Source organism: Lipomyces japonicus (assembly GCF_038497905.1).
Source record: "Lipomyces japonicus strain CBS 7319 unplaced genomic scaffold V1514scaffold_29, whole genome shotgun sequence".
In the NCBI taxonomy this organism is placed as follows: Eukaryota; Fungi; Ascomycota; class Lipomycetes; order Lipomycetales; family Lipomycetaceae; genus Lipomyces; species Lipomyces japonicus.
Window position 1 is genome coordinate 105,577 of NW_027117841.1, and position 26,027 is coordinate 131,603.

General features: G+C 40.2%; 13 protein-coding genes across 13 annotated transcripts; 8 read left to right on the plus strand and 5 right to left on the minus strand.

Moving 5' to 3' along the window:
- The first annotated feature begins 70 nt into the window (after positions 1-70).
- On the plus strand, positions 71-1,168 carry V1514DRAFT_309026 (histone-fold-containing protein). Its single transcript, XM_066925734.1, has 3 exons — positions 71-255; positions 311-564; positions 618-1,168. Exons 1-3 carry the CDS (start codon positions 210-212, stop codon positions 747-749), a joined length of 432 nt encoding a protein of 143 aa, XP_066782435.1. The 5' UTR covers positions 71-209; the 3' UTR covers positions 750-1,168.
- A 221-nt stretch (positions 1,169-1,389) lies between these two features.
- On the plus strand, positions 1,390-5,643 carry V1514DRAFT_112533 (NUC185 domain-containing protein). Its single transcript, XM_066924402.1, has 8 exons — positions 1,390-1,689; positions 1,745-2,297; positions 2,346-3,653; positions 3,701-3,766; positions 3,815-3,926; positions 4,020-4,810; positions 4,859-5,038; positions 5,087-5,643. Exons 1-8 carry the CDS (start codon positions 1,496-1,498, stop codon positions 5,591-5,593), a joined length of 3,711 nt encoding a protein of 1,236 aa, XP_066782436.1. The 5' UTR covers positions 1,390-1,495; the 3' UTR covers positions 5,594-5,643.
- Positions 5,644-5,741: 98 nt separating this feature from the next.
- V1514DRAFT_296013 (uncharacterized protein) lies at positions 5,742-8,695 on the plus strand. Its single transcript, XM_066925429.1, has 2 exons — positions 5,742-6,057; positions 6,109-8,695. Exons 1-2 carry the CDS (start codon positions 5,820-5,822, stop codon positions 8,559-8,561), a joined length of 2,691 nt encoding a protein of 896 aa, XP_066782437.1. The 5' UTR covers positions 5,742-5,819; the 3' UTR covers positions 8,562-8,695.
- A 244-nt stretch (positions 8,696-8,939) lies between these two features.
- Positions 8,940-12,657, plus strand: V1514DRAFT_296015 (armadillo-type protein). Its single transcript, XM_066925430.1, has 4 exons — positions 8,940-9,150; positions 9,209-9,287; positions 9,340-9,797; positions 9,868-12,657. Exons 1-4 carry the CDS (start codon positions 9,061-9,063, stop codon positions 12,364-12,366), a joined length of 3,126 nt encoding a protein of 1,041 aa, XP_066782438.1. The 5' UTR covers positions 8,940-9,060; the 3' UTR covers positions 12,367-12,657.
- An 88-nt stretch (positions 12,658-12,745) lies between these two features.
- On the plus strand, positions 12,746-14,206 carry V1514DRAFT_333615 (Spo7-like protein-domain-containing protein). Its single transcript, XM_066928074.1, has 3 exons — positions 12,746-12,867; positions 12,919-12,995; positions 13,072-14,206. Exons 2-3 carry the CDS (start codon positions 12,953-12,955, stop codon positions 14,133-14,135), a joined length of 1,107 nt encoding a protein of 368 aa, XP_066782439.1. The 5' UTR covers positions 12,746-12,867; positions 12,919-12,952; the 3' UTR covers positions 14,136-14,206.
- Positions 14,207-14,347: 141 nt separating this feature from the next.
- Positions 14,348-15,540, minus strand: V1514DRAFT_112983 (60S ribosomal protein eL19). Its single transcript, XM_066924403.1, has 3 exons — positions 15,251-15,540; positions 15,080-15,189; positions 14,348-15,020 (listed from the first exon to the last, which is right to left on the minus strand). The coding sequence occupies exons 1-3, from the start codon at positions 15,358-15,360 to the stop codon at positions 14,560-14,562; spliced, it is 681 nt and encodes a 226-aa protein (XP_066782440.1). The 5' UTR covers positions 15,361-15,540; the 3' UTR covers positions 14,348-14,559.
- A 20-nt stretch (positions 15,541-15,560) lies between these two features.
- V1514DRAFT_333619 (uncharacterized protein) lies at positions 15,561-17,041 on the minus strand. The gene is made up of 6 exons (XM_066928075.1): positions 16,920-17,041; positions 16,815-16,860; positions 16,632-16,757; positions 16,461-16,574; positions 16,053-16,388; positions 15,561-15,995 (listed from the first exon to the last, which is right to left on the minus strand). The coding sequence occupies exons 1-6, from the start codon at positions 16,953-16,955 to the stop codon at positions 15,733-15,735; spliced, it is 921 nt and encodes a 306-aa protein (XP_066782441.1). The 5' UTR covers positions 16,956-17,041; the 3' UTR covers positions 15,561-15,732.
- Positions 17,039-18,531, plus strand: V1514DRAFT_333630 (Triosephosphate isomerase). Its single transcript, XM_066928076.1, has 4 exons — positions 17,039-17,216; positions 17,440-17,545; positions 17,611-17,737; positions 17,804-18,531. Exons 1-4 carry the CDS (start codon positions 17,214-17,216, stop codon positions 18,312-18,314), a joined length of 747 nt encoding a protein of 248 aa, XP_066782442.1. The 5' UTR covers positions 17,039-17,213; the 3' UTR covers positions 18,315-18,531.
- V1514DRAFT_333633 (Metalloenzyme, LuxS/M16 peptidase-like protein) lies at positions 18,428-20,333 on the minus strand. Its single transcript, XM_066928077.1, has 2 exons — positions 20,002-20,333; positions 18,428-19,916 (listed from the first exon to the last, which is right to left on the minus strand). The coding sequence occupies exons 1-2, from the start codon at positions 20,089-20,091 to the stop codon at positions 18,549-18,551; spliced, it is 1,458 nt and encodes a 485-aa protein (XP_066782443.1). The 5' UTR covers positions 20,092-20,333; the 3' UTR covers positions 18,428-18,548.
- Positions 20,278-21,840, plus strand: V1514DRAFT_333634 (uncharacterized protein). The gene is made up of 2 exons (XM_066928078.1): positions 20,278-21,241; positions 21,297-21,840. The coding sequence occupies exons 1-2, from the start codon at positions 20,416-20,418 to the stop codon at positions 21,485-21,487; spliced, it is 1,017 nt and encodes a 338-aa protein (XP_066782444.1). The 5' UTR covers positions 20,278-20,415; the 3' UTR covers positions 21,488-21,840.
- On the minus strand, positions 21,661-23,320 carry V1514DRAFT_343675 (S-adenosyl-L-methionine-dependent methyltransferase; the record flags this gene model as incomplete). The annotated part of the gene is made up of 2 exons (XM_066929153.1): positions 21,661-23,040; positions 23,099-23,320. The coding sequence occupies 2 exons, from the start codon at positions 23,318-23,320 to the stop codon at positions 21,661-21,663; spliced, it is 1,602 nt and encodes a 533-aa protein (XP_066782445.1).
- Positions 23,321-23,463: 143 nt separating this feature from the next.
- On the plus strand, positions 23,464-24,488 carry V1514DRAFT_333638 (ADP-ribosylation factor family-domain-containing protein). Its single transcript, XM_066928079.1, has 4 exons — positions 23,464-23,676; positions 23,738-23,781; positions 23,844-23,928; positions 23,987-24,488. The coding sequence occupies exons 1-4, from the start codon at positions 23,628-23,630 to the stop codon at positions 24,403-24,405; spliced, it is 597 nt and encodes a 198-aa protein (XP_066782446.1). The 5' UTR covers positions 23,464-23,627; the 3' UTR covers positions 24,406-24,488.
- Positions 24,420-26,019, minus strand: V1514DRAFT_333640 (nucleophile aminohydrolase). Its single transcript, XM_066928080.1, has 4 exons — positions 25,817-26,019; positions 25,654-25,711; positions 25,568-25,603; positions 24,420-25,519 (listed from the first exon to the last, which is right to left on the minus strand). Exons 1-4 carry the CDS (start codon positions 25,839-25,841, stop codon positions 24,565-24,567), a joined length of 1,074 nt encoding a protein of 357 aa, XP_066782447.1. The 5' UTR covers positions 25,842-26,019; the 3' UTR covers positions 24,420-24,564.
- Positions 26,020-26,027: the final 8 nt, after the last annotated feature.

Sequence of the window (26,027 nt, forward strand, 5' to 3'; positions counted from 1 at the left end):
CAAAATAAAAACTTTGTTTCGTGGTAATAAATTTAGGTGACATAACTTTGGTTCTTTAATTATCGAAACACAGCGTCAGTCCTGTTATATTACAAATTTGCTACAGTTTCTCTTTTTTTTTTCAGTTTATTTAAACCGTAATATATTGGTTGTGTTTTGGTAATTTAGTGATAGTTTCAATTTTTTGTATTGAATTGGAGATAGCTATTATGTCTGATCGGGAAAATTTAAACGATGATTTGTCGCTTCCAAAAGGTAAGGTTACATTTGCTGTCTCTGTTAGAACTATATTCTAATGATAATATTGTAGCAACTGTTCAAAAAATTGTATCAGAAATTATCCCCGGTGATTTGGTTTTTTCAAGGGATACAAGAGACGCGTTGATTGAATGTTGTGTGGAATTTATTGGTCTTATTTCTACGGAAGCAAACGACATTGCCGAGGGCGAGTCAAAAAAAACTATTGCTTCAGAACATGTAATCAAAGCCTTACAGGAACTTGGCTTTTCCGATTATATCGAACCGATAAAAGATGTCATTCAAGAACATAAAGAGACGCAAAAGGTACGATAGTATTTTTAGGCGATCTGTGATGAACGTCACTAATTGGTAAATAGCAAGGGCGAGAAAGAAAAGTTGGTAGACTTGAAGCTTCAGGTATGTCAGAGGAAGAGCTTCTTCGGAAACAAGAAGAATTGTTTGGTCTCGCTCGGTCAAAATTGAACCAAGAAAATGGCATTGATCAATAAGTTTGCAAGATTGTTTTTTGTTTATTTTGGCGTTATATGGCATGTAAGGAATTAGGGTTAAGAAATGTTTTTTTCTTTTTATTTTTTTTTCATTTCACCTCGGAAAATGACGACGTATCTGGTCGGTTAAGTCAAGCCTAGTATTGAGGTTAATGTACGTCTATTGATCAACCGTCTTGCGTACTTGCTTCAGACTTTGCCTGGCGTTTTATGACTGGACAACAACAATAACAGTTTATTCTTAGAAACATACCACTTTAATCATTAAAGGAATATCGAGTATGTAACACTATGTTACTCGAAATACATTTCGTGCCCTATAACATTATAGTACCATACTATCTCTTACTGAAATTTGATATATTTTACAGATGCAGACACTTTCGTATATATCTTATATTCTTTCACATTCTGAAAACAAATAAATGTATTCTTATTCGTAATATGAATGGTTCATCACGACTAGAAGCCCTTACCGAAGAATGTGAATCAGTCATTTAATAGTAAACTTCATAGTTAAAACACATATTTATATATGTATATTTGTAAGATTTCTTTGGTCTCCAACTAATTTGTTGTATAAATCGTCGTAATTGAATGTTTCATCGAATTCTTGTAATGCGAAAAAATAAAGTTACTGCGCAGATTATAATATACTAGTACACTTTAAATCATATACAGATGAATTGCAGCTCACACAAGTGCAAGCTACTATCATTGAAAGACTGCGATTTATTACATAGAGTATGGCAATACTTCAATCTTTTAGTTCTTTTAGAAAGGCTGTTGCAGACTTAGGTCAAGAAAATCTTGATTTGAATGCTTCAATCCTTGAGCTTAGCCAACCAAAAAGTCAAGAAGACACAATCAAAGAGCTAGAGCATATTTATCTAACTCCACCCACAAAATTCTCTAGTAGTTTACTTAATAAATTGGAAGAGTGTGTTTTTTTTTTGCTTTAATTTTATTATATCAAATTTGTTAACGCCTATTAGGAAACCTGATCTGGAGCTTTCGTCATTATTTTCACAACTTTTTACACTACCGGAGAGTACTACCCGAACAACTACTACATTCATAAGAGCGGGTCTTGAAGGCAGTATAGTGGGATCTTCAGAATATGTTAGTCCGACACCGTTAGCAAATGACGATTCAAAAAACTCGAGTTCGTTTGCTCGCCAACCTGCTCCTAAATCTGATTTTGTCAGAGGCAGATCAAACTACGTTCCATTTAAGCCAGGAGGGTTAGATACGGTTAATGCTACCGCATTACCTGCTGATGTCATAGGGATTGGCGGTGTTGTAAAAAGGGATGCAAATGGGCTATTTAACACAGCACCTGGCTTGCCTCGGGGTATCGCGGTAACATCAAGTCAAAGCGAAAGAGATAGTATTGAAATACTTGAACATGAATATGATGAGAGTACTGAGGCTGAAAGATTGGATGATATCAAGCCATTGAGAGAACTCACAAATGCAATGGGGGCCACTATAATAGCAGAAGAAAGAGCCGACACAGATTTAATTGATAGTCTCCTCCCGACTGAGGCAAGTTTATAATATTTATGTTTTTCTTTATTTTTATTAATTTTTCAGAATATTAAATCACTGTTTGACAATCCCTTCGGTAATGATGCAAACTTCAGAACGAGAGGTAAAGAGTGGGCGCATGTGGTCGATGTAAACGCAGAAATCGTGAACTTTAAAGAATTAGTACCGAATATGGCAAAGGAGTATCCATTCGAGCTTGACAACTTTCAAAAAGAGGCTGTCTATCATTTGGAACAGGGTGATAGTGTTTTTGTCGCAGCTCATACTTCTGCAGGTAAAACAGTTGTTGCTGAGTATGCCATTGCCATGGCTGAGAGGAATATGACAAAAGCTATTTATACATCTCCTATCAAAGCTTTAAGCAATCAAAAATTTCGAGATTTCAAAGACGTTTTTGAAGACGTTGGCATCTTAACAGGAGACGTTCAAATAAATTCACATGCAAGCTGCATTATTATGACGACTGAAATTTTAAGAAGCATGTTATACAAGGGAGCCGACCTGATTCGTGATGTGGAATTTGTAATCTTTGATGAAGTCCACTACGTAAACGACATTGAACGAGGCGTTGTTTGGGAAGAAGTCATCATTATGCTGCCAGATCATGTTAAGCTTATTTTGCTATCTGCTACTGTTCCTAATACAGTTGAATTTGCAAGTTGGGTTGGACGAACTAAGAAAAAAGATATTTACGTCATATCGACGGCAAAAAGGCCTGTTCCACTAGAGCACTTTCTTTGGGCTAGTAATCAGACATTTAAGATTGTCGACTCAGGTAAAAAGTTTTTGCAACAAGGGTGGTCTGATGCTGAGCATGCTGTGAATCCTGTAAAACAAATTGCTAATGGATCTGGATCTGGATCTGGATCTGGTCGTGGAGGAAGAGGCGATCCAAGAGGTGGAGCGAGAGGCGGAGCAAGAGGTGGAGCAAGAGGCGGAGCAAGAGGCGGCGCAAGAGGCGGCGCAAGTGGTGGCCAAGTTGTGCGAGGAGGTAAAACTGGGCCATATTCTGGAAGGGGTGGATATAATAATAATCGCTCTGGCCCATGGATTCAGAACAACTTTGATCGGAATGTTTGGCTTAGATTGACACAATACCTGCGCAAAGAAAAACTTCAGCCCGTTGTATTTTTTGTGTTTTCGAAGAAGCGATGTGAAGAATATGCAGATAGTTTAAGATCTGTCGATTATAGCACTGCCAGTGAAAAAGCTCAAGCGCATATTTTTATTGAGGGTGCAATTAGCAGACTCAAAAAAGAAGATCAAACATTACCACAAATCCTCAGAATGAAAGAGCTTTTATCTAGGGGTATAGCAGTCCATCACGGAGGCTTGCTGCCAATAATGAAAGAGGTAAGAGTTTGCTTGTTCATTTTTATACGTTAGTACTTACATAATAGGTTGTTGAAATTTTGTTTGCAAAATCTCTCGTAAAAGTCCTTTTTGCTACTGAGACCTTTGCCATGGTATAATTTTTTTTTTTGTTAAAAATTCATCTTTCTTACTTAACTTAGGGTCTTAATTTACCAACTCGCACTGTCGTATTTGCCGGTACTCGCAAGCATGATGGTCGTTCATTTAGAAATTTACTTGCTGGAGAGTACACCCAAATGGCAGGTAGAGCAGGTAGGCGTGGAATTGACACTACTGGAACTGTGATCATTGCGTTTCCGGGTGATGAACCACCAGATGTTTCTACACTGAACACAATGATACTAGGGCCTCCAACAAAGCTGCAATCGCAATTCAGATTAACGTATAATATGATTTTGAACTTGCTTCGTGTTGAAGCATTGAAGGTGGAAGAAATGATTAAACGGTCATTTAGTGAAAATGCTACACAGAGCATGATTCCCGAACATGAAAGGGAGGTTAAAGCATCTGAAGCAAACTTATTAAATTTTAAAAGAGAATCTTGCGATATTTGTAACGATGATCTTCAGGAATTGCACGATTCTCTTATAAAGACTAAAGAACTCATTACTGAAATGATTACGAAAGTAGCAGACACTTCCATTGGACGTCGAGTGTTGACGTCTAGAAGACTCGCCGTGGTTCAAGTTGAAGAGTCTACTAGAACAGTTTGCGTTATAGTTGGGGTTAACAATCAGCAAAGAACTTTTCATTGTTATGGATTGTTTCCATCATCTAAGAACAAAGCAAAGAAGGAAACTACTGATTTGGTTCCTTTTTTGCCTGAAGTGAAGAGAATTGTGGGAAACCTGAAGACGAGTGGAGTTATAGTTGAGCGAAACATATCGTTTGATTCAGTTGAATTTGTGACCAAAATAACTGTTGATATTGACCTATCTGGTCTGAAACGAAAAGATCGAAAGGATATTAACGCACTAAGAAACTTTCTGCTACATTGTCAGGATAAGATTTGGGATGAAATAGATTGGACTAAGTTTAAAAGTATGAGCATTATTAATCCTGATACCGAACGTCGGAAGCTATCTGAACAAATTAGCCGATGTAAGGCCTTGAAGTGCCCTAACTTTATCAAGCATGTGCGTATCAATAATTCTTATACTTTATATTTTCACTAACTTGAGCAGTATACTCAAATTCACGAAGAATCTCTGTTAAAGAAAAGCATTGATGAGCTTAAGCAAACGATTTCTGACCAAAATTTGGAGCTTTTACCTGACTATGAGCAGCGAATTGAAGTATTGAAAGATTTACATTTTATCGACAGTAATCTGAATGTTGAATTAAAAGGCAGAGTTGCGTGTGAAGTATGTCAACATTACAATTTATTTTGAAAAATATCTAACATTCGACAGATAAACTCGGGACATGAACTTATTATTACCGAGCTGATTCTTGATAATTTCTTGGCAGACTACGAACCCGAAGAAATTACAGCTCTTCTGTCATGTTTGGTTTTTCAGGAAAAATCAAAGACTGAACCTGGCATTGTAACGCCTAGACTGGAAGAGGGAAAGAATAAAATTATTGAAATCGCAAAGCGAGTGAATGAGGCACAGAATGCACGACAGGTATCATTGCCTGAAGAATATGTATTCGATACCGAGAATGCACAAGCTCGATTTGGCTTAATGGAGGTCGTATATGAATGGGCTAGAGGAATGCCATTTAATAGAATTACGGACCTGACAGATATTTTAGAAGGATCGATTGTTCGTGTTATTACTAGGTTAGACGAAGTTTGTCGGGAAGTTAAGAGTGCGGCTAGAATTATTGGCGATCCCACACTTCACTCAAAGATGGAATTGGCGCAGGAAAAGATAAAAAGAGATATCGTGTTTTGCACAAGTCTTTATCTGTAATTATTCGGTCATTAAATGTTATATAAAGAACTTTTAGAATTCCATTGGGTGGTATTAGCTTGTGCAAACGATACACGTAAACCATTACATCAGCGATAAACTTTAAATAGTTCTATATGTACACCCCAACTTATACAAAAGTGGCGTAGAATCGTCATCAGAAGTCCTAATCACGGTCAAGATATATTCTCCATAATATACGCAGCAATAGATACAGAATCTCGACATGCTGCGTATGATGAGATATGCTGTATCAAGGCGGCCAACACCGCCATTGTATAACCGCTATCGGCCAGGATTATACAATGTAGTACCGTACCGGCACTTGCATCCCGGCAATACTGCCACACGTGGAATATCCTTTTTCTCAACTCCAAAGTTCCTACTTAAAGTGGTTAGAGTGCCTGCAGCAGCTGGTGGTGCTGTAGTTGCTGGTCTTGCTTATGTTAACTATCAAGTGCAAGGTATGACCAACTTTTTTTTATTATCGTGACAATATTGATCTGATTGTGCAGAGGCTGCAAACTTCACAAAGGACAAGATCGATAAAGCGACAGATTGGATTTCAGATACTGCTATCAGTGCAAAGGATGGTATTCAAAATCTTCATTCACCTGAATGGCTTAAGGAATTGTTGGATAGTTTTTCGTCTAGTTCCGAAACCAAAAATAACAAATCATCGTATGGTGAGGGCTCGAAAAATGAACAGCAAAATGATGGCGGCGGTGATGGTGGAAATGACAATGGAAGCAGAGATGCCGCGCTTGGTGTAGCAGCTGGTGCCGTAACTTCCACAGTAACGGGTGAACTAGACGAAGAGGATTTGGATGAGAAAGCTGCTGCATCTAATGCTCAAATGATGTTATTGACAAAGAAGATGATTGAGATTCGTAACATCCTTCAAGATATTAGCCGAACTGGCAAAGGAAGTCCTTCATTAACTCGTGTTCAACTGCCTGCAATAGTCGTCATTGGATCCCAGAGTTCCGGAAAGTCATCGGTTTTGGAAGCAATCGTGGGACATGAATTTCTTCCAAAGGGCTCTAATATGGTAACTCGACGACCAATAGAATTGACTTTAGTGAACACACCTGGCGCTGCTGCAGAATATGGCGAGTTTCCTGCTTTAAAGCTTGGTAAACTTACGGATTTCAGTCACATACAACGAACATTGACCGATCTTAATCTTGCTATTCCGGATTCTGAAGCAGTTTCAGATGATCCTATTCGTCTTAATATTTATTCTCCACATGTTCCGGATTTGACTTTGATTGACTTGCCAGGATATATCCAACTTGCTGCGGCAGATCAACCAGAAAGTCTAAAATCGAAAATTTCACAGCTGTGTGATAATTACATTGCGGCTCCTAATATTATTCTTGCAATTTCAGCAGCAGATGTTGATTTAGCAAATTCGACTGCATTGCGTGCATCAAGACGGGTTGATCCCCGCGGTGAAAGAACGATCGGTGTAATTACAAAGCTTGATCTTGTTGAGCCCGAAAGAGCCATAGAGGTGCTTAAAAATAAAAATTATCCACTTCAGATGGGATACGTCGGTGTAGTAAGCCGGATCCCAACGATGTTGTCACAGAGAAGTAGTATATTTAGGTTGGCTTCTGGTACAGATACTTCTGATATTGGGTCCGTTATTGCTAGAAATGAAGAGTCATATTTCAGAAAGCATGAAGAATTTGGTATTGCGCGGGATCCCAAATCTCGGGATCAAGTTACGTTGGGCGTTCTTAATTTGAGAGGAAAACTTATGCGAATACTGGAACGAACCATGGCCAAGAATTTACAGCCAACATGTGATGCAATTCATCAAGAACTGGAGGAAGCTTCATATCAGTTTAAAGTGGAATACAATGACAGGCCTATTACTGCAGAATCGTATCTTGCGCAATCATTGGATTCTTTTAAGCTAAGCTTTAAAGAGTTTGCTAATCAGTTTGGCAGAGATCAGGTTAAAGGTATGCTTAAAGGTGAACTGGATCAGCGCGTGCTGGATCTTTTAGCTCATAGATATTGGAATCGGTTAAACGATGAAGACGTTGATAAAGCTCAACCACTGTCTAATCTTTCCAAGGCTGATATCGATGACCTGTATTGGCACCGACAACTAGATGCGTCCGTTTCAAGTTTAACTAAGTCCGGCATTGGAAGAACTTCTACGACGCTTGTCTCTAATGCTCTTTCTGGTGAAATGGAACATTTAGTAAACAATGGATCTTTCAAAAATCATCCATACGCGAAAACTATTATTCAAGATGCTACAATGGAGATACTTGGATCACGGTTTTACTCTACGGCTGATCAAGTTGAAAATTGTATTAAGCCGTTTAAATACGAAGTGGAAGTGGAAGATCGTGAATGGACAAAGAGTCGAGAGCACGCGTATGCTCTATTGAAGGAAGAGCTCCGACAATGTGAACAAGCATACTCCGCACTGCAAAAAAGCGTTGGCGGAAGCAAAAAGCTGAAGCAAGTTGAGACTTTTGTGGAAAGAAGTCGGAAAGGACAAGTAAAGATTGAAGAAGCCAACGAAGTTTATGGGTTTAGCCAAGCTCTTCTTGACAGAGGTAATGAAGCTTGTTTTCTTTCGAAACGGGCAGACATTTTGAAATTGCGAATGCAAGCACTTAAATCCAAGCAGTGTAAGAGCAAGGATAATAAGTATTATTGCCCCGAGGTATTTCTTGATGTTGTTGCCGATAAACTGACACAAACTGCTGTTCTGTTTCTCAATGTCGAGTTACTTTCTGACTTCTACTATCACATGCCACGGGAGTTGGATAGCAGGCTTGGCCATGGATTGAACTCTCAGCAACTTCAGACATTTGCTCGAGAAGATGTGAAAATTAGGCGACACTTGGATTTGCAAGAGCGTAAACAAAAATTGGAGCTCGCAACAGAGAAGATTGAAGGAGTTTTAGCCATGCAGAAGTCACGTAAGCAAACGCTATAATTATTCGTTATCGAAGTGGAACTTTGGCGTTGAGATATTTGGGATTCTTTTCTTTTCATTTTATTATATTTTCTTTAGGTATTGTAAATGTACTATATGTATATAACGTATTACGAAATATTGTTCTATCTATATCTTCATACCGTGTCATCGTGTTTTTATATTTCACGTAGACTATTATTTACATCTGCCAATAGTTACGTGTTTCTCAGAAATTTTTTTAAAGTTTAGACACATTTTTTTTTGCAAATAGTAACGCAGCCTTAAATGATGATTAATTCACAATTTAAGGTATTAAATAATAAATTTGGTCACGGTTATGCGAAGAATTGTGCAAAAATTGTTTAGCTCCCAACTCTCGAGTTGTGCGAAAATATACTTGAAACAAGTTTGAAAAACTGGCCTTTCAAACAATTCGAGCTTTATGTTAATGCTCAACCAATCAATCTTCTTAAAAGTATTGTTTGACTGCTGCTTTTATTAGTACAATATAAGCAGTATGGATGTGCATGGTCTACACAGTTGCTTTGCATCGACATTAGATGCAAATCCAAACAATCGTCGCGAAGCCGAATTACAGCTGAACCAGGTGTGTGAAGATATACATAAGTTGTACTGCTGATAGATTTGACTGATATCCTTTGTAGGCTAGCAAAGCTCCAGGTTTTATATCTGCTTGTCTTGATATAGTTCTAGCTCAACCGCTAGGAACTGTTCAAGTTTCTGGTATGATTGGTTCTATATTTTTTTTTTTCAACCTGATCTAATGAATTTTTAGCTGCTGTTTATTTGAAGAATAAAATAGTCAGAAACTGGGAAATTGAGGAATATGATAGACTAAATTTAATCCCAGAAGAAGAAAAGGCGGTATTTAGAGAACGAATAATTCCTTCCATAATTGCAAGTTCGCCGCAGACCAGAACTCATTTGATTTCGATTCTTCAACGCATAATCATTTATGATTTCCCAGAAAGGTGGCCAAATTTTCTTGATATTACTATTCAGTTACTCCAATCGAATGACGTGCAACATGTATATGCAGGTGCTATTTGTTTGAACGAAATTGCCAAGTCATACAAATGGCGCCATAGCGATACAAGACGTCCATTGGATCGAGTTATTGAGGTTGCATTCCCGTTGGCTATACAAATCTCCAATTCACTTCTTCAGGAACAGAATTCAAATGCTGGTGAAATCGTGCATCTTCTCATAAAAGCCTATAGAAGCGCGATTAATGTATGATATAGCCCCCCTCCCCTTCCTTTTTTTTTCTAGTTATAGCCATTAACTGTTTTTTTTATAACAGATGGAACTCTCTCCAAGACTTCAAGATCAAGCCAACATAGTGGCGTGGGGAACTTTGTTTCTTCAAGTCGTTGCTAAGGATGTTCCCTTAAATACGTTGCCAGAAGATGAAGAAGATCGAGAAGCTACTCCGTGGTGGAAAGCCAAGAAATGGGCTTATAGATGTCTGAACAGGTTATTTGTGAAATACGGAAATTCTTCTAGTGCAAATGATAGCACGCCAGAATACAAAGATTTCTCAAAGGCGTTTGGTACAAATTTCGCACCAGAGATTCTCAAGGCTTATTTGCATCAGATTCAACTTTGGGTTGGACAAAATTTGTGGCTGAGCAATCCTGTTTTGAATTGTATTCTTGAATACTTTGAGCAAGCGGTTACTATAAAGTCTACTTGGGATATACTTAAACCCAATGTTGAGAGTTTGGTTTCGCATGTTGTGTTCCCGCTTATTCGATTGACCGATGAGGATCTTGATCTATTTGAAAACGAGCCAATTGAGTACATTCATAAACGTATTGATATATACTTTGATGACAGTCCTTTGCCAGATGTGTCTGCTACCAATTTCCTCGTTACTCTGGCAGAGAAACGCCGCAGGTTTACGTTTAACACTATTTTATCATTTATTAATAGCGTTGTTGTTGCTCATCAAAATAATTTAAATGATGAAAAATCTGCTCGTCAAAAGGAAGGAGCTCTTAGAATGATTGGATCACTCTCGCATATTATTCTTGGTAAGAAGAGTCCGGTTGCTAATATGATGGAACAATTCTTTGTTGCGTATATTTTCCCAGATTTTCAGAGTCAGTTTGGATTTCTTAGAGTTCGAGCATGTGAGTTACTCAATAGATTCTCTGATGCTGAATTCAAAGATCCCAATAATATCAGTTTTATCTACACGAATGTTACATCTTGCTTGAATGACAAATATCTCCCTGTTCAGATCGAAGCAGCACTGGCATTGCAACCCCTTTCTAGACTGGATTCGATTAAGAACGCACTTTCTAATAATATTCAGCCCGTAATGGAGAAGCTTATGAGTCTTTCTAAACAAATCGATATGGATTCTCTTATTGGAGTCATGGAAGAATTCGTTGATGTTTTCTCTCAGCAGCTTGCACCTTTTGCTGTTCAATTAGCCGAGGAATTGAGAGATCAGTTTTTGCGATTACTTGGAGAAATGATTGAAAAGTCTAATACTGAAGCTGATAATATTGATTCAGTTGATTTTGGCGATTATGACGAGAAAAGTATTACTGCCACTGGTATTTTGACTACACTCAGTACACTTTTGTTGAGCTTGGATCATTCTCCCGAAATTGTTGCACAGATTGAGCATGCCATTCTACCGGTTATATCTGCAGTTCTCGAGCATGAACAAACCGAAATGTATGACGACATTTTTGAGTTAATTGATTCGAGCAGTTATTGTTTAAAGAAAATCACTCCAAACTTGTGGAGCATTCTTGGCCTTCTTCATAAGACGTTCAAGACTAGCGCCATTGATTTTTTTCAAGAGATCCTTCCGGTTGTCGAGAATTACGTTTATTACGGAGCTGATGATTTTAAGACAAATCCAGAATACGTTCGTATATTTATTGATATTGTCAATACAGTATTTGTCAGTGATGATCGAATGTCGGTAGTGGACCGTACAGATGTCTGCAGACTCATTCAGACGTTGTTACTTAATCTCAGAGGATCATTGGACGAATATGTGCAATATTTTATAAACATTTCAATTGGACGTCTTACCTCAGAGAAGGATGTTGCAGACAGAAAGCAATATCTTGTGAATCTCATAAATGTCACTGTCAATTGTATCTATTACAATCCTGTTCTTGCTTTTAGAACGTTGGAAGAGCTAGGAAAGACGGCATATTTCTTCAATCTTTGGTTCACAAATATTGAAAACCTCAGTCGTGTTCATGATAAAAAGCTTTCAGTTATTGCTATTTTCTCCATTTTGTCATTACCTGACGACCATATTCCGCAGTCCATTCAGCCTGGCCTGTCCCAGTTATTACATGGTCTGGTTTCCATATTGAAAACATTACCTGATGCTATTCAGAAGCGAGAGCAATTGACAAAAGAATTTGAAAGTGATGGGAATTATTACGACTCGTACGACAGTTTGAATACTGGTGATTGGGATGATGAAGAAGAGGTAGATGGTGAAGGTGATATTAATGATGCCGAGAATCAAGAATATGTTGATTTTTTGGCAAAGGAGGCGAGCAGGTTGGAGAAGAAGTACGATGAGGATGAGGATGAGTATGATGATGATATTGACGAAGAGCCAATGTACGATTCTCCTCTTGACAAGGTTAACATTTTTGTTGTTGCTCGAGATTATTTTACAGGATTACAACAGGTTCAAGCTCGTCATGCATTACTGGGCGAGTTGAATGGAGACGAGCGATCGATTGTCGATTCTGTGATTCAACAAGCATTCCGTGAGGAGCAACAACTGCAACAACAAGCACAACAACAAGAATAATAATAACGCACAAATTGCATTATACCGCATGATGATGAAATACAAAATATATACATTCATGTTTATGTTTTTAAATGTTTAAAGTAGTTTTTTTTTTATTTTGGGAACTACTGTAGATATTTTTACTTTTTTTTATATTTTTTTTTTTGTTTTTTTGGGGGGGTTGTTAAAAGTATTCATTGGACTCTTCGAGCCTTGGCATTTAAACAAAATTAATAACTCTTCAATCGATTAAGTATGTTTTAAAAAATGTTGCTTTATAGTTCTTTAATTGAATTTTATTTTATTTTATTTTATTTTATTTATAAGTAAGTTTAAATAGTTGTGAGGTTGCACTCAACATATAATTTTTGGGGATTCCGAAGGTGTCGCGTCAAAGTAATTATAAATAAATACATTAAACAACCTCCACTCGGGCCAATTTGAAAATATACCAGTTACTACAATACGCCAAAGTAAACCTAGAATTGAAATTTTATTTTTAAAGTGCAAGATAATATGGTAAGGAATTGGCAAATATAAAGTGATTTTGTAACTTATCAGGTACGGCAGATCTAACAATAGCATAGAGAGATAACATTGGATCATGAGCACTCCTGCGCCGATTGATTCACGAGAAGATGCTGGCGGTAAGATTAGATCAACCGACAACGTTCAGGATAATAATGGGCATGAATAAACTAATATTAGGGAATTTTATTTTAGATGAAGGAGATCAACTTGTCGAACTTCAATCGCAACCTGTTAATACCCGACGCCGACGACGACGAGGAAGTATCAGAAATGTCGTGTCCCGGGATTCTGATGCCGCGACGGATGATAACGCATCAGATTCTGGTCGCACCCGACGGTCAGCTCGCAAGGCTAATGGTGGTGGTGGTGGTGGCGGCGACGACGAACAAGTGGCGGGTTCGCGATCAAGAAGCCGGCAGTCACGAAGTGCGACTCCTAATTCGATGGCCACGTCAGATTCGGAAGCATCAGCAGCCGCGGTCGAGACCGATCAGGAACTGACTGATTTTATGGATGCGATTCCGTCATCACCAGCCCAGATTTATCGCAACATGCTAATATTAGAAGAATCGCTTCGAAATCAGTACGTGACGTTGCGAGCTCGACGGTGGAAATATACTTTTTTCAGTGGCTTGCTTTTATTATGGACCGGATATTTTTATTATGGAGTTTTCGTTTGGTATTCAGTATATTCATATGTTCACTTGTTTCATAAATTTTGCCTAATGATGGGCGCGGTCACGATCGCGCTGTATTACTTCTCGGGACTGTATGACAAGACCATAATGTACCCTCGCAAATTTTTATCAAACACTAACAAGGGCTTGCGGCAATTTAATTTAAAATTAGTATCAACACATGCGAGTACTTCCAAAGCCGCGCTCACGTTTGCGAAACGGAACTTCATGGTCAGTTTTTACAAGGTTTGGTACAGGCCGCCGGTGCCGACGGCAAAGACCAGCAAGCCAGGTCAGGGATCGCAATCGCATGCTGGCTCGTCCCGGTTTGCCGGTAGTCAGCAATCATCAAAATCAAACGCATGCAAGTTACCTTATTATCACTATTATGTGTATCATTATAAACCACCAGGTGGTGATGTTGTTAAACTTGTGATGACACCTAAAGCATTTAACACGGAATTGAGAGAAGGATGGGAAGTTTACAGGCAGGAGTATTGGGAAAAGGAGAACGACAGACGAGCAAGTCGAGCCAGGGGTACGTTAGGATGTTTTTGTAATTATAAGTCCAAATTGTAAAAACTGGTTGGTTTTACATTGTATTTTTATTATCGTAATTTGTTACAATACAAAGCTTCATTGGAAAATAGATAAACATAAATCGCTCGTTTGTATGAGGTTCTATAGAACCAGGAAAAAGCCTTTTCAAGACTCACGATAATTCATCTAATATATATCTTCTGAAGCACTTGCTAGCACAAGTTGCGGCATCAGACTTTTAGTTTATAGTAATAATAAAATATATGTTGGTATCTTTTGATTGCTTAAACTACAACAATAACATCGTTTATACAGGGACGTAGCCAATGCCTGGTATTTATTCTTTATGATTCGTGGACAGTGTTGAATTAACCCAAAGTCTTTTTTTTTTATACAGAACTCTTTCATTCCATCCTCCCAAAGACAAATCTTTTTTTTAAACAAACGAAAAAAACTAGAAAACTTATTCCTCAACGTCCCGGAAAAGAGCCTCCCGCTTCTCGTTAACACGCTGCTGCCGTCTCTCTCTGGCAGCTCTGTTTCTGACACGACGGGCCTCAGCCTCGTCCTTCAAAGCACGCTCACGGGCCTTCTCAGCCTTAGCCTTGATAACGTGTTCGATAACCTGACGCTTGTGCTTAAAGGTGTTACCCTTGGCAAGCTGGTAAAGTTCGTGGTAAAGGTGCTTGTCGATCTTGCCAGCGGCACGGTACTTGGCGAGAAGACGACGGAGAACACGCTGGCGACGGAGCCAGACAACCTGGGATGGGAAACGAGCATCCTTGGTACCCTTTCGCTTACCGAAACCGGTGTGACGACCAGCACGCTTGGCCTCAAGAAGAGTGCGAGTGCGGGAACGAGAGTGGACAGTAACTGGCTTGCGGATGATCAAACCGTCCTTGACAAGCTTGCGGATTCCCTCACCTATTTAATGTCAGCAAATTGTGAGTTAGACAGCCAATAACACATGTAGTAAAACATACGAGAGTTGACACTGGAAATGGCGGTGGCCTCGCTGGGGTCCAACCAGATCTTTCTCTTGCCGACATCCAAAACGCTGGCGGCGAGACGCTTCTGAGACTTGAGGTTCGACCTGTAAAAAGACAAGAGTCAGTACTTTGAATCTGAATGTAAAACAAAACAACAACAAGCACAATGTCACAAAAGAATATTTCAAAGATCGGACAAGCACAGACAGAGCGGCGGGCGTCGGTGAAGCTGATGAATGACGGGCAACACACACAAAAACAAACACGACATCCATCCACCCTGCCACGACATTGTGCAATCCCTTCCTCCTTGCTGTTCTCTTTTAAAATCGGACACTGATTGCAACAAAATACGTACATTATTGTAAAAATTCCCTATTGCTGAGCCTTGAAAATGGGGAAGGAAAGAGCGAGAGCAGGAACAAGCAACGAAGAGTCGACTTTTGGGCGCGGTTAGGGCATGGCCCGATGCGCACCTCAGTGTGGCCTTCGTGCTCGGCGTGTCTTGTGCGACCGCTGAAGCGCACCCGAGCGGCCGCCTGCGCGTGACTGCTGTTGTTTTCGTTAGGGCACACAAGATAGGGCTCGTGCGGCTCGCGTTATCGTTATCGGTCGCCAATTACAGTTTATTTTAGTCATCGTAATTATTATACACATTCATCCTGGAACTGGACCAAACAGTAATGCCGGACGACGTCACCGTATTCCTGCTCAAATTCGCCAAACAACACTCGCTCCAAGTCGTGGCGGACGGCCTCGTATTTCGCTGCAGGCTCCGTGGCACATGCGTACCGAAGGATGAAGATGTACCACATGCAACTATTAACTGACCCTAACCGGGCAGCATCGTTCAAGCGACAAATTTGCTGCGACGTTGTTTTGAGGCCTTCAAATACCTGCCGTATCGCTTCTTCATCATTTTTGTTAGTCTTACACTCATGAATCTGCCTCTACTTTGACTCCGCACCTTCGCGATAGTGGCCCTTAGCAGAAACTCGGTGTAGAGCAGCTGCGTACGCCATGATTAATTTGCCTTGTTGTTTATTAATCACGTCGAATTGTATGACTTCTCGAATACCCACCACCAATCCACATATAACGCAACTGACCGCCCACTCAAGGGTATGTAGCCGTTCAACAATCGCGGGTATCATTCTGTCAATATATATTGCAGTCACGAAGGGAAATTCAGTCAGGTTTTTATAAATCACTGACAAACAATTTTCAATTTCGCCAGGTGAAGTGGCAAATGTCTCATATTTTGTCAAGACCTGGTCGGTTGCACGCAAAAGTAACGAATGATCTATATATACAGATATATATATATAATTGGCCATTGAATAACAACCCTGATTAATTGTGTTTGTACACATACCTGAGGTATAAAACTGTGCAAATCTGTCCATGGAATCATCTCTATTAATGCAAAGTACATCAGTCTCGTTTGGCACAGCGCAATGTTCGCTACTTCTGGCTTTCTTGGTATCGTCTACAACCAGTTAGTATGGCAAAACAATTCTCATGCAAATTTTAAAGAATAATGCACCAAGCGTTTTCGATAAGCTTGCTATTTTTTCTTGCGCTGTTCGAAGTTGACGCGTGACATCGTCATAGCGTTCTTTCCAAAACTCGACCGGATCTACTAATCGTCGTAGTACCGTACTGCAGTAATCTAAGGCAGTAATTGGTGAACAACACAATCATCACGTATAATGAGAACCTCAGTTACCTTGAAATGACGCTTCCGGAGGCTTGTTTCGAACAATCAAGACAGCCTGCGCTTAATGTTTAGAATACTTGAATAAAAATACACAGATACGGTATATGCCCTCACTAGCGCGAGTTTAAACACGTTCGTAACTTTGTCCATCACTCAGTGCCCAATTCAACCCGCATACACGCAAGTATGATCTGTGAACTGTCGGCAGTATGGTCGCGGGATGTTCGTTCGGCACATGGCACATCAAAACACGGGGAAACTCGTGCCAAACCAGGCATCCGGTACCTGGGTGGGCCCTTACCCTGCCGGAACAAACCAACGATTTAATACATTCACAACATACTGGCCTTTCACAAATTTTCACCACACAGACAAAATCATTGTCCTTCAAGAATTTCATTGTTCAAAATGGTACGTATTAAGTTTTATACGTTTTTTTACTTGAGACTGGCAATTGTGCATGTTAAAGTACACAGTCATGCGTCGTGTTGTGATTGCGAGCCTGTTTCATGTTCAAGTTGCACTCGATTGATCTACACCAGTTAGTTCAGCATAACAATCTGGCTGCTCATATGGTCGTTAATGTGACAATTTATTATTAATTGCTAATCTGTCACACTATTATTACGTTTAGGCTCGTACTTTTTTCGTTGGCGGTAACTTCAAGATGAACGGCTTGAAAGAGTCGATCAAGGCAATTGTAGAGCAACTCAATGCTGCCGAGTTGCCCTCTAATGTCGGTACGTTTCCTAATATATTGCTGCTCATTTTGCATTTATCTAAACGCATTTTCTGTTTGGCTTAGAGGTGGTTATTGCTCCTCCAGCTCTATACCTTGACTGGGCCCAAACGCACCTTAAGCAGGCTACCGTCGAGATCGCGGCTCAGAACTCGTTCGATAAGAACACTGGCGCTTACACCGGTGAAGTCGCGTACGTATTTCTTGCTAAATTTTTGAGTCATTTGTAGTGGTTTTTTTTTTTTTAATTTGCTTTTAGTGTCGAGCAGATCAAGGACGTTGGTGCCAAGTGGGTCATTCTCGGCCACTCTGAGCGTCGCACGATTCTTAACGAAACTGATGAGTTCGTCGCTTCCAAGACTAAGTTTGCACTTGACAACGGACTTGGTGTTATCTTGTGCATTGGTGAACTTCTTGAAGAGCGTGATGCTGGCAAGACGATTGAAGTTGTGAACCGCCAGATCGATGCCGTGGTAGAGAAAGTTAAGGACTGGTCAAACATTGTCATTGCATACGAACCTGTTTGGGCTATCGGTACCGGTCTTGCTGCCACTCCTGAAGATGCCCAGGCTGTTCATGCTGCCATTCGCAAGCACCTTGTTGAAGTTATTGGTGCCGAACAGGCTGAGAACACCAGAATTATCTACGGTGGTTCTGTCAACGGCAAGAACGCCAAATCTTTCAACGGCGCTGCTGATATTGATGGATTTCTTGTTGGCGGCGCTTCGCTCAAGCCTGAGTTTGTTGACATTATCAATGCTAGACAGTAAATTAATAAGTCGTTTGGGCAGGTCCTAGACACTTTGAGATCAAAATGGCATGGCGATTGTCAGGATATATAAAATTTTGTTTGTTGTGATTTTCTTAATGAAATTGTAAACGCCCATTCAACTTTACACAATATTTTCTTTTTATGTTCTTTCCCTTTCCAGTATTTTTCTATGTACAACGCATACATCTTATTATAATCTATAACTATATATATGCAAATATCTTTTTGCTCCTTAAATTCCCAAGCCGTATTTTTTAATTTCAGCCTCAATGTCTCCAAACACGCCGGGTCTACCTTGGGTAATGACTGTGGGGCCAGTACTAATGGTGCCTTGATTTTTAGCCCCATCCTTAAGTACCCTCCTAGCAACCCGCCTGATATCTTTCAACGTCAATTGATCGATTTTCTCGCACATCTCCGACACCGGCACTTTCTTTCCAGCAACTTGAACTTGCCTGCCTAAATCTTCAAGTTCAACCATTTTGCTTTCAAGGTTCATCAGTAACGATGACCTGAGTTGATTCTTGGCCCTCTTAACTTCTATTTCAGTCAACCCTCCAGAAAAATTAGAAGTACAATAAGCAAGTTGTGAGGCAATAATAGCTGGCGCAAGCGATGCATGTGAAGGCAGACACGATATGGTAATTCCAAACAGACCAGAATCACTATAAGAATGATTAAATGATGCGCAGGTCTCCACAAATCCATATCTGTTTAAAACGTTCGTGTAAAGACGAGAGTACATTCCCTTGCCAGGCCCACCGGCAGAGAACGAACCACCACCACCAAGGAGTGTTTGCAGAGTTGCAAGTGCATAAATATCTGGATCCGTAATGGATAATCCTTCAAACGCAACGAAAACATGAACGAGCTCAGGCTGGTTAGGAACATGTTGTGTTGGCATCTGGCCCAGATCAACTGAACCTCCAGTATATCGCGAAACTTCATTTTCAACTCGAATGGCTCCTCGCTCAAGAGATCCGAATTGGTCAGTTGCAAGCTGGACCGCGACCTCGTGTTCCACGCCAACAAACGCGGCCACGATTCTTTCAGGCGTATAAAACTTTTGTCGATAAAGCAAAACATCATCGACAGTAATCGCTGGTAATCTATCTTCTGGGCATAATAACGGATTACCCAGTGTATTATTTTCATATGCCACGGTGTGCAACAGTTCGGGTAAAATCAAATCCGGCTTTTGCCAGATCTCACCAATCTCATACTCAGCAGTCTCTTTCTGGATTTGTAATTCCTCTTGGTTAATTATCGGTCGTTGAACAGTAGACGCCAGTAAATTAAACATGGGCGTCACGTCTTTATTAAACACGGCAGCTTGATAAATTATTGATTCTCGCGATGACACGCACATGTTGTTGCCACCAAGCTTGCTCAGGTTCTCGTTCATTTCTTCAGCCGAGAAATCTTGAGTAGACTGATATGCCAGTCGATCCATTATATGGGAAAGACCAGTCAATGACGTTCCTTCATACCGCGAGCCCGCATTAACGTACAATCCGAGTGCTGAAAAATGACCGGGAGAACCATCGGTTGCAACTTGAAGACCGTTTGGTAAAGTCGTCAGCTTAAACAAACTCGAGCTCTATATAAAAATAGGTTAGATTAATTATAATGCTGGAATCAAAGAATTACGTATTTTTTTTTTTTTTTTTTTTGATTTGACTTACGCTAGACTGCGAACTAATATGCCTGACGGCACTTCGGAACACTGGCATGCTCCTGCGAGAAACGCACCCAGATAAGCGCATTCTGTTCATGTATAATTAATCAATAAAAAACTAAAAAAAAGTCCAGAATATCGTAAATTGTACAATGCTTGTTTGTATATCCTGGTATGTTTCGCGACCAAGTTAAACGAGTTTGAAGAGGTGGTTAATGGAACTAATTACCTAAGCGGCATTGAGTAAAGTTTGCTGGCGAACTCCAAACCTCCACAACTAATATTCAGTTGTTGGAATATCATATATAGTCAGACATCTCAAGATTTTAAATAAGCACATTTGCATCAGAATTTTTTTTATATTTTAGTTTACGGTCGATCATATGTTTTGCTGCTGACGTGCGGCGTTTGATTTATCATCATGGCCACAGACACGACAGTGCCACGTTTACATGATACCTTGCCACGACAAGACGAGGCATATCGGCCTGAGAAGGAAGACGCTTCAAGATTTCAAATATCGCTTGACATGCAAGCTGATGTTAGGGAATTATCGTCAACGCATGCATCGCCAGCCGATGTGCTTAACTTGGATGGGGACAGATTATCAAGTTCGACGAGCGATCCGGACCGGTCGGCGGAGCGTGCGCATAGCATTTCAATTTCTGATGACATCAATCAAAACCGGAGAGATGACAGTAGTGTAGTATCAGATTTGTCACAGCAAGAGGCAAGCGGACTTAATCAAGTTGATGTTGTACCACTCGCCACTATGTCTTTACCTAACAACAGGCCGAGGTCATTGGCCGCAAACTTGCCAGATAGTACATCATTGCGGTTCGGTGGAGTTAGAAGAAATATCGCTGAAGTTGTTGATCTCGACGAAGTTGATAACCTGCCGCCTTTTCAAAGACGACGGATTACCAGGCAACCAGATGTTATTGATATCGGTGATGACGACGATGACGAAGTTGCCGCCGAAGGAGTAATAAATGAGTACGATTACGATGATAGCGATTACAGCGAACTAGAAGACGACGACTTTGACGACGTTGGCGGCGACAATGATGATAGTATAAGTGTCGGTAACTCTGACGACGACGGCTATTCAGGAAACCAAGATGTCTTGCAATGGCAGAAGCACAAAGTTGTTGAGGAAAAACCGGTGGAGAGTTCAACATTGTTAAGCGATTTTAATTGTGTGATTTGCTTTGACCAACCAGAAATTTTAATGGCCACTCCTTGCGGTAAGCTTTATTGATCAGGTTTGATTACAAACTGGCTTCTAACATGATGCGCTAGGACACATGTATTGTCATGAATGCATGTACAAGGCTTTAAGTTCAGGTTCTAAAGCCACCCAAACCATGGGCGAATGCAGTGTCTGTCGACGAAAAGTTTTATACACGCGGGTTATTGCATTGGAGTTAAAACTTGGAGACGACGAACTCGATCAACTCGAAGAAGTTACATCTTCAGATCAGGCCGGGTGATAAAAGCAAGACCATTCTTGCGTTGTTATTTTGCATTTCATGCATTCTCGGTAACAAAATTTGTACATAATATGAATATTGGGGGGGATTTTATCATACCGCATCCGTCATTTAAGACTTTGCTATTCTTTAGATGCTATTGTTATAAAAGGGATGATTATGTTAATTAGGCGTTATTTTCGATTTCCAGTTTTCTTCCGTTTATTGTTTCTTCGCTTAGTCGGCGTGATGTCGATTTCTGATTCTGCAAGAACAACAGGTTCTTCTTCGAACCCATTCCATTCCTCTTCTTGCTCCTCTTCTTGCTCCTCTTCTTGTTCCTCTTCTTGTTCCTCTTCTTGTTCCTCTTCTTGTTCCTCTTCTTGCTCATTATCATCCTCGTTTTCATTTTTTTCATCTTGAACTTTTCGAAGAGCGCGCTTGAGAGCACGTTTTCCCAATTTTTCAAATCCGGCCACGAAAAAACCAATACCACCATCGATCACGGGCTCTGCCCTGATGCAGCCTTGTGCTAACTCTTCAGGAGACTGTGCAAAATTGATACCTTCAAACTTGTCTTGCCATCCTCGCCGGTGCCAGTTTGGAATCGCACGTTCCCGCGGCATTAGTCGCCAACCGAGTTGATTGATTTCTTCGTCTTCTAGTAACCGACGAACAACATCTTCGTTCTCCTCTGCGTGAATAGAACAGGTGGAGTAAACCACTCTGGTCGCCTTTGGAAATTTGGTAAGTGCATGCTTCATGATCATTCTTTGAAACGTGGCCAGGTTTTGCAAGCGCTTGGCAACAACATCTTCGCCGATTGATTCGGTACCGACACCTTGTTCGGACTCTGCATTAAATTCTTCCTTGCGGAAAATACCCGAGCCCGAGCAAGATGGATCACATAAAAGCTTGCTAACTTCTTTATGCTCCAGTGGGAGTTCTACCGTAAAATCCTTATTTTGGACTCGAATAATTTTCGATCCTGCAATACTGACCATTCGGTTCAGCACTTTTGATCGTTCTGAATTAAGTTCGTAGGCGATGATCTTCCCTTTGTTCTCCATGATCGCGCACAGATGTGATGTCTTGTTTCCGGGAGCAGCACACGAGTCAATAACAATTTCTCCGGGATTGGGTTGAAGAACATGAGCAGGAAAACACGAAGCTCGATCTTGAATAATTATTTCTCCCTTCTTATATGCCGGTAAGTTTGTGATCATTCTTGTGTGCGCGTTTGAAACCGCATACAAATGAGGAATGTACGGATCCTTGTAAATAAAGCCTTGCTTCGGTGGGAATTCCTCAGTTGGTTGGAACGACAGGTTTTGCAAAATATTTGATGGAATCAACGTGTTCACGCGGATCCATCTTGTGGTTCTGTCACTGGTAACCACGTTGAAGTCTTTGATATCTACAATTTGTTTCTTAATTTTGATCTTTGTAAATTCTCCCTTAAGCCTAGTCTTATGACGAAGTACTGCGTCTTTTAATGGCCCTTTTCCTGCCGTGATTCCGGTTTTGGATATTAATAAATCATGAACCAATAACAAAGCAATCGGATATGCAACCTATTGTTGACGTTAGAACATGTCGTCGTTCAATTTTTTTTTTTTTTTTTCCCTTAACCTTTTCATTTTTTAAAATCCCACTTTTGTCTAAAATAACATCAAGTAATTCTTTATATCGAATTGCAGATTTAACAAGCGCAAATATTCGTTTTGGCTCTGACCGCAATGTTGAAATTTGTTGTTGAATTTGATCATGAAGTTCTGAGAAATTATTTTCTGAAGATTTCGCAAACGAAATTTTTGCTGAAACAAATTTTGATCCGTCAAGGTAAAGATTCATTTGAATAACTAGTATTTCATGATTTTGTTTGATGGAAAACTTTGCTAGCCAATTGATCTGAAAAAAATAATACCTGGTAATAAATTTGACATTTTGGGAGTTTATTCCAAACTTTTAAAGTTTGGACGCATGAGAGCCGCAATGTGCTGTCGATAGATGCTTATTGATCTGAGAGCAAAACAGTACTAACAAAACAAGCTATATATTTATTTATTGGATTATTAGAATTTGTTTAGTTGCAATTACTGACCGTTAAAAATTGGCTGCAATCAAAAGCCTGTTGGCAAACACGGTTTAGTGAAACAAAATGTATCATTTGGCGCGAGGAATTATTCAGGAACTAACAAGGAGGGAAGGTAGGCTTGATGCGACATCACATATTTTATTATTGTGATTGAAAAGTTCTGACCGGTTTAGAGTATTCGGTACTTATTCTGGGATTAGATAACGCTGGTAAAACAGTAAGCGTGATCTTTGATCTCATGTGTTACTTCTAAATACTGATTGCAATACAACTTTACAGACCTTGCTGGAGAAGCTTAAAGGCATCTACAATGAAGGGCGCAGTTTATCATCTGATAAAATTGTTCCAACAGTAGGACAGAACGGTAGAAAAAAAAAGAATAAGACGAAGAATTACAATGTACTAATGAATGTTGGCGTTAGTTGGCCATATAACAATTAATAACACGCATTTAAAACTTTGGGACGTGGGTGGACAGCATGCACTGCGCACACTCTGGCATGAATATTACGCTGAATGTCATGCCATTGTGTTTGTGGTGGACTCCACGGACCGGGCGCGAATAGAGGAATGCCGGGATACGCTGCAAACGATCGTGGCTCATGAAGACACAGAGGGGATTCCGGTTTTAATGTTGGCAAACAAGCAAGACAGAGATGATAGTTTGGAAGTTGAAGATATTAAGGAAATTTTTAATCGGATTGCCGAGCATCTTGGAGCCCGGGACAGCAGGGTGTTACCGATATCAGCTTTAAGAGGTGAAGGAGTTAAAGAAGCAGCCGATTGGTTAACAATCCGGTTAGAAAGAAACAAGCAATATCGGCCACCTGATAGACGGTAGTACGGTAATACATGATTTTAATTTTGATTAATAAATTTGAAAATGGCTTAATATACATTTATTCTCACTTTTTAGAAAAAAAACGCCACAAAGCAAGAATTTTAACATTGCGAAAAAAAAAAAAAAAAAAAAAAAATCCATGAAGCAACAAGCAGGTTTTCAAGCTGTAAGACTCAACCTTCTACGACCTTCTCTTTCAAGCGGAGGAAGTTGCACGTTCGTTACAGCTTGCGGTTCCACAATTGGTGATACCAGGCCACGTGACGCGGCAAAGTCACTCTTTCTCGATATGGAAGGATCCTTCTGATAGTATTCGTCAATTATTGGATGCAGTAGAACAGTCTGATTGTTGATCGTGACAACAGTATTGGTAGGCACGGTAACCCAATCTGATCTTTCGAACGTTAAAGGTTCTGATGCCACAAGGATAACATCTTGCCGTCGGTCCCGGCGCTCCATTTTATATTGACCAGGTTTATATTCGATAAATCTTGAACCAGTAGAAAAATGTAAACTGGCAGCTTCCTCAGTGCGAGAGGTAATGTAACGAGTAACAACCACGGTATGGCCGTCTGTCACGGCAAAGTTCAAAAGTGAAGGCTCATCCTTGTCTAAATCGCCCACTGCGCATTGCTTAGACCAATCTTTGATGTATTCAATGGTTTTCAACATTGCGGTTCGTAGAATTTCATGACCAAACCCATTCGGTCCGGCATCAGCCGGATTAGTTCCGAGCTTATCCAAACAGTCCAAAAACAATGCGAATGCCCATTCCGAATCCGTGCCGCCCTGAATGAAAAGAAAGTATGCGTCCTTAATATGGGCCACAAACTTGCGTTTTATCCGACCAAAGTTGGCAATCTGGCCATTGTGCATAAACATTAGGGAGTGGTAGGTAAACGGGTGGCAGTTGTTTTCGGAAAGAATGCCGGCAGTCGATGCACGCACATGCGCAAACACAAGAGATGATTTAGTTTTCTCGGCAAGCCTGGCCAAATTCATATTATTCCAAGCAGGTGTGGTAGCGCAAAACACGCATGGTGCGTCGCCTAGTTCGGGATCTGCTTCTTGAGTATAGTACCCGACACCAAAGCCATCACCGTTGATTGGACGTCTACAAAAGTTAGCAACCTGATGATCGTGAGATAATCAACTACTATACCTTGTATCGATTCTGAGTCTTGAATCATAAGATTGGCTGTATTTAGTGTTAGTTGAGGCAACATGAAATTGAAGGCCGGTGCTTACTTTATGATGGAATGCTCAGGCCTTGTGAGCAAGTGTGCAAGTAATATCGGGTCTCGTCCTAAACAAGTGTAAGTAAAGCAAACTAACAAACCGAACCAAGTCGTGTGATCTTCAGTATTCGCACTTATGCAAGATCAGGTACAACATGAGGGTTAGCATCTACCTTTGAAAATCAAAAACCGGCACATTGCTCAAAATAATAGTAATAAGTAGTCTCCAACTAACAACCTGACACTAGACGAGATGCAGATAAACTGGTTCTCGAATCCACTTGAAACACCAGGCGAATTGCATCAAAATACGGCCGGTCTGTTTTACTTTTACGAAAGAATCAAATAAACCTTGAGCCATTCCCGAGCTTGAGTCATCGCCTT